This window comes from Sinocyclocheilus anshuiensis, unplaced genomic scaffold (genome assembly GCF_001515605.1).
Source record: "Sinocyclocheilus anshuiensis isolate Anshui unplaced genomic scaffold, SAMN03320099.WGS_v1.1 scaffold637, whole genome shotgun sequence".
Classification (NCBI taxonomy): Eukaryota; Metazoa; Chordata; class Actinopteri; order Cypriniformes; family Cyprinidae; genus Sinocyclocheilus; species Sinocyclocheilus anshuiensis.
This window is the reverse complement of record NW_015539816.1, coordinates 2,235,612-2,241,868: the sequence shown is the minus strand read 5'-3', so window position 1 is coordinate 2,241,868 and position 6,257 is coordinate 2,235,612. Positions and strand designations below refer to the sequence as shown.

The following is a 6,257-nucleotide window of genomic DNA, read 5'->3' as shown; positions in this document are numbered from 1 at the left end:
AAAAAAAAAAAAAAAAAAAACGAAAAACGCATACGAAAATTTTGGACTCAGTGTGCAAGGACCTTTACTCCCAGAACAGATTATTGGGGAGAGTGTGGTAAAAAAAAACAAGCTATTCGCCATCTTAGAAGCCAGTGTACCACCAGTATTACTTTAAAACTGATAGCCTATTTAAAGTAAAAAAAATACATACAGCTGCTGTGGTGATTGCATGAATAGTTGACCAAAAACAGCTTAAATTTAGACAGATGTTCATGTGTCTGTTCTTCTCAGTCCTCTGTGATGCTTGATGAAATGCCATATGCTGTTTGATAATATCTCATCATGACTTAGCTCTAGGGCTTCTTTTCTGACCATCAGTAATTGTTGATTTAATTAAGTGTTAAGTGTTAATTATTAAAGTACTAAGTGTTAATTATTATTAAAACAGACAGATTTGTGTGTATCTGTGTTTATACACCACTACCGGACAACCTATCTCTCTTTCTCTGGTTGATGCTGGAAATAAGGTTGTCTTATTCACTAATTAATTATTAATTTATTCATTTTTGAATTACATACGGTACCATTCAAAACTTTAAGGTTGATAAGATTTGTGTGTGTGTTTGTGTGTTTGAAAGAAGTTTCTTATTCCCACCAAGGCTTCATTTTATTTAATTAAAAATAAATAAAAATAGCAATATTGTGAAATAGTATTACAATTTTAAATGCCTGTTTTCTATTTGAATATATTTTAAAATGTAATTTATTCCTATGGTGATATTTGCAGCTGATATTACTCCAGTCTTCAGTGTCACATGATCCTAAAGAAATCATTCTGATTTGCTGCTCAAGAAAGATTTCTTCTTATTATGAGTCATTGTTAAAAACGGTTGTGCTGCTTAATATTTTTTGCGGAAGCCGTGATAATTTTTTTTTTAGGATTTTTTTGATGGACAGAAAGTTCAAAAGAACATTTAAAAAATATATATATATATTTTGTAACATTATAAATGTCTTGATCATTTTAATGAAAAATAAAAGTGTTAATTTATTGCTGCTCCCCAAATATTTTTTAAAATGATAATAAAAATATATTAATTTATGCACTATATATTACTTGTATAGAGAGTATACTACATTTAATTTAAATTTTATATTTATGAATTTACTATAATTCCCAATGTAAGAAGGCTATTTTTAATATGTACCTTTTATTTTTTCGTTGTATTTACAAGTATTAATTTCTGTATTATGTAAGCCGTGCTTGTGCACACACAAGGATGCATGAGTTTGAGTCCATCTAATTGTATGTGCAGGATGTGAAATGGCTCAACCTTAGATTAATTTCTCCCCTCCATTTGAGAGGTAATTGTACGCTAAAAGTGTTATTGTGCTATAAGGGTAAAAGACAAAACTGAACAAGAGTAAATGACTGCCTCACTCTCACACAGGAAATGGTCCTGATGGATATTGTTGGGTAGATAAAGCTTTTTAACCCCTAACAACACTACCGTCATCAAACCTTTGATTCATCTGAAGACCGAGTTAGTCAAAGTTGTGTACACAAAGTTTGGTAGCAACGTCAGAAAGTGTGGTGTGATAACAATTCCTTCTGTGCACAGGATGACCTTCAGGGGCCCGGACGGATCCAGAGCAGAGGATACTTCCTTTATCGGGTAGGTTATAATATGAATGACTACTCTTTATTGTTCAGCACAACATGGAAATGGAATGATCTTCTTTACATTAGTAGAAAAGCAATGTACAGTGCTGTAACCATCATAGGCATTGAGGGGCGTAGTTTTCCATAATATTCAGATTAGTTCAAATTAAAAATACCAATTAATACAAAATAGAAATATGTATTTTTCAAAAGTGTTAAATTATGACTATTGGTTCCTTCCAATCCTACATGATATTTACATACTAACTTGTTTTGTTCATTGTTCATGTGTTTTAGTAATTTTATGTTTAATTTATTTATTATCTCTTAGTTTTTTAATACTTTACATATTTCAGTTAGGTGGCAAAGCAACATTTTTAGTTTTCATTTAAGTGTTGAAGTTTAAATGTTTACTTAATGTTGTATTTTATGTCACCTTTATTTTAATTATGAAAATGACTAATAGTTTTATTTTTAGTTGACCTACAGTATTTCACATTTTAAAGATACTATTTTTTCTTATTACTCGAAAAAACACTTTTCTGTAAGTATTTTTCTCTGTTCTTTTCTGCAGCCACGAAATGGAAGAAGATCTGATGAGTATGTGTAAAACAATAAAGAATTGAAAAATCAGGTATTTTTAATTTTTTTACAAATGAGAAAAATCAGTTTAAGCCATACTTTTTTTCAATGTGTTTCTTACATGTGCACTGGGTCTAGAGTCACTTTAATCTCACAGGACAAAAATACAGAAACTCGTGTACATTAAACCTGTGAAAAACAAATTTTTTATACTAGTAACTAGTGTATCTGTTAATGTCTTTTAAAAAAAAATCATTTTTGATGAATATTTTCAGCAGCACCAGACCCCGTCCTGCAGGTGTCCTGATCCAGAGCCAGTCAACCTTGAAACGTCACGTTACACCCCTCTATTGAATTGTGATGTTGAATGTACAGACAGAATCCAAATAAAGTCTATTATCTGTTCAAACATTCCTGTTTGTGTAACTGTGCCGTGTCTTTTGAATTAAAAGCATTATAAAATATTTCTTCATTGTGGCAGTGTGATTTTGACCAAACTCACTGTATGTGTTTTACTGTACATTGGAATGTTACCAAAGAACAAAGAAATAAAACCTTTTTCCCTCTCCATTTATTTATTGAAAGCACTAGTGCGACTCTGGTCCATTCTCTCTTTCTCTTGATGAATGTGTGTTTTTGTTAGCCCGCTATCTACAACGATTAGTCAAAAAGCATTCATCAAACTTCACTTCCGATCACTGCCATTTTAATTGGATTTGTACATCTAAACAGCATGTTTCATGAACTGCATCCTTTCTGATAAACATCTCTTTATCGGTTTAGTAGAATCTTGCTTATGGTCTATTGTTGTCATAAACACATATATTTATTAAGCTGTTGCCATACTGTGAGGATGAACTGGGGCCTGAAATAACAAAGTAGGTTACGTCATGGATCGTGACTGCATTTCCTTTAAGAAACGTGACACAAAGTAAGAGTGGGAACATGAGGAAGATCTCCGCTTCTAGACAGACAGACCTAGAGGGTACGACTCAAAACACATTAGTCCTGTTGTGGGTGTTTTGTAGGGGGCTGGGTGTGAAAAAGGAAGCTTCGGGGCTGTGAAAAGACGTCGAACGCAATCAATCCAAGGGTATGAGAGGAGTACACAAATGAAACACACACTGGACCTGTTCAAGCTTATCTTGTTATCATCTAATTTGGGTTAGAAACACAAACATTGCTGGTTAGTTGTAAATTGAAGTGACCCAGGACCCTGGAACTCTGATTACTTTCCTCTTCTGAAACTTAATACATTTTTATAATAGAAGCATAATTAGCTTAATTTACAAACTTAATACCAAAAGAATCATCTTCTCTTTCCTCCTTCATTTTAGTTGTTTTATTTGCAATGTTTGCAGTTTTAACTCACACATGCACAACCAAAATTATGAAGAAAACAATCATTTTTTAAGTTAACTGTACACTGAAAAAAATGATTAATTTAATTTACTAAATGTTTTTTTAAGGTAAGTGGTTGCAACTAGTGCTGTCAAACGATTAATCGCATCCAAAATAATTTTTTTTTTTTTACATAATATGTGTGTGTACTGTGTATATTTATTATGTATCTATAAATACACACACATACAGTATATATTTAAGAAAAATATGTTATGTTTATATATTAAATATATTTATATATAATATAACATATAATAATATAAATATATAAATGTATATACATGTAAATATTTTCAAAATATATACTGAATGTGTTTGTTTTTATATGTACATAATAAATGAACACAGTACACATAAATATATTATGTAAACAAAAACTTTTATTTTGGATGTGATTAATCGCGATTAATCGTTTGACAGCACTAGTTGCCATTAATTTATTGTAGCTGCATTTAAATAAACAAATTTAGTTGTCTAACTTTCAACATGTTTTTATTTTTTAAATGTAGCTAAAATAAATTGTTTGCAGCCACTTAAAAAAATTTAGTAAATTCAATGAATTTTTTTTTGTGTATTTGTAGATAATAATTATGAAATAAAAGGCAGCTTAATTGCACTTCAACTTTTATGGTACAATGTTCCTAATACATTTGTTAAAAAGTGCACTTTGTAAACGAGTACACATATTTTGATTTGTTGACTAATATACTAAAAAACTAGTTACATGAAAAAAGTAATATGATTACATAACTCACATTAGATCACATGGATCATTTTCCATGAAGATATTTTGTAAATTTCCTACCGTAAATATATCAAAACATAATTTTTGACTAGTAGTATACAATGCTAAGAACTTCATTTGGACAACTTTAAAGGCGATTTTCTCAATATTTTGATTTTTTGCACCCCCAGATTCCAGATTTTCAAATAGTTGTATCTCGGCCAAATATTGTCCTATCCTAACAAACCATACATCAACAGAAAGCTTATTTATTCAGTTTTCAGATTATTTCAGTTTCAAAAAATTGACCCTTACGATTGGTTATGTGGTCCAGGGTCACATATAGAATAACACTACAGTTCAAATTCAAAAGTACAGTAATGCATTACTTTTTTACATTACATTTTACATTACTTTACAAGAAAATATTGGAGTTTCTTTTTCAATTACTTAATGTAAGATTACACTTACATGTAAAGAGAAATCGGTAGTAAGTGCAAGTTGATGTGTGTGCTGTAAATTATTATGGTTGCTGTATTTCTAGACTAAATATGAACATGCATTTACTCATCTCTCATCTCTCTTGGACAAAAACAAATTCAGTATTCCTCAGAATTAATAAAATATTACACAAACCTGCAATAATTAAGTGTTAACATAAAAATCCATTATGTATTTAATCCCATTTTATTAACCAGTGTCTTTGCTGCTAACCAATGATCCAGTTCAACCACACTAATAAGCAAAAATTACTTTAGATAAACATAACTTTTTTTTGTGTGATTGAGAAGAAAGTGTTGAGAGCTTTCCTCTCTTGCATCCTATTCTTCATGCAATCCAGAATAGCAGCACAGCTGAAAGGTTTGTTTGAGCTTGTTCGTTTCACTTTTGGCTTGAAAGGACTTGCCAAAAATAGAACTTTTTATATTAAAAATAAACAAGCAAACCCAGGCTAGATGAGAAAAAAAGTAATGCAAGAGTAACAAAAGCCCTTGCGTTCCATAAAAAGAAACTAAACGAGGTTAATTAGCTATTTAGGGAGTAACACAATATTGCAATGCATTACTTTTAAAAGTAACTTTCCCCAACACTGCTGCATTTAATATAAATTTAAACTATAATGATTTTTATTTAATTGCAATTAACATCAGTTCACACTTAAGAATATTCGTTTAAAGCATACTATTTCCTTAATAAGTATTATTTTTAAAAGTATGATAAAATGTACTTATTTTTCCACAAGGGAATACAAAAATCATAAAAAAGGAAAGAGAATTTCTAAGTAAACGTTTTGTACCTCATTTACCCCTAAAGAGTGCGTATTTATACATTTGCACAGGTCTAAATGATCACTTAAATATCTAAAACGAGAATATGTCCTGTATATAACGTAGAAATGGAGTCAAAAGATGAATTTAATATGATAATAGCACCACCGTGTGGTTATTTTTCCACTGCATTATAGTGGCGCGTTGACTAAGCTTTGCTCCACTGGGTGTCACGCGATCTCCACTCATCATAATAACAGCGCCTGGCAAACAAAGCCAAATCGTTTTTATGATAAAAATATGATTATAATTTCCTACATATTCTCCGTCATGAAAAATAGCAGTGGGCTAAACTCGAGTTGTCATTACTAGCCTACTTTAAAGGCCAAGTAAATAAAGTACTATTGTCTCACACACTGACATTTTAACAGGCTAAACAATAGGGGTGTAACGGTACACAAAATAAAATTTCTAAGCTATTTGTTAAAATATATTCAATTACACAATGGCTGTCATAGCATGTTTCATAACAGATTAATTTAAACATACTGTACATTAAATAATTAAGACTAACAGGTTTAGTAAAATATAATGAGTATATGGTGTAATATTTTGCAAAATGCTCCTCTCTAGA

At 30.5% G+C, this 6,257-nt stretch overlaps 1 protein-coding gene across 3 annotated transcripts in view; it reads left to right on the top strand.

The window, feature by feature from the left end:
- Positions 1-2,619, top strand: part of LOC107684000 (neuromedin-U-like) — a 9,567-nt gene extending 6,948 nt beyond the window's left edge. For 2 of the 3 annotated variants that reach the window (XM_016480112.1, XM_016480110.1), the window contains 3 exons: positions 1,605-1,658; positions 2,220-2,279; positions 2,503-2,619. In XM_016480112.1, the coding sequence (XP_016335598.1) occupies positions 1,605-1,658; positions 2,220-2,255 (90 nt within the window). In that variant the 3' untranslated portion in view covers positions 2,256-2,279; positions 2,503-2,619. The remainder of the gene's footprint in view (positions 1-1,604; positions 1,659-2,219; positions 2,280-2,502) is intronic. The other variant, XM_016480111.1, reaches the window with a different exon arrangement.
- Positions 2,620-6,257: the final 3,638 nt, after the last annotated feature.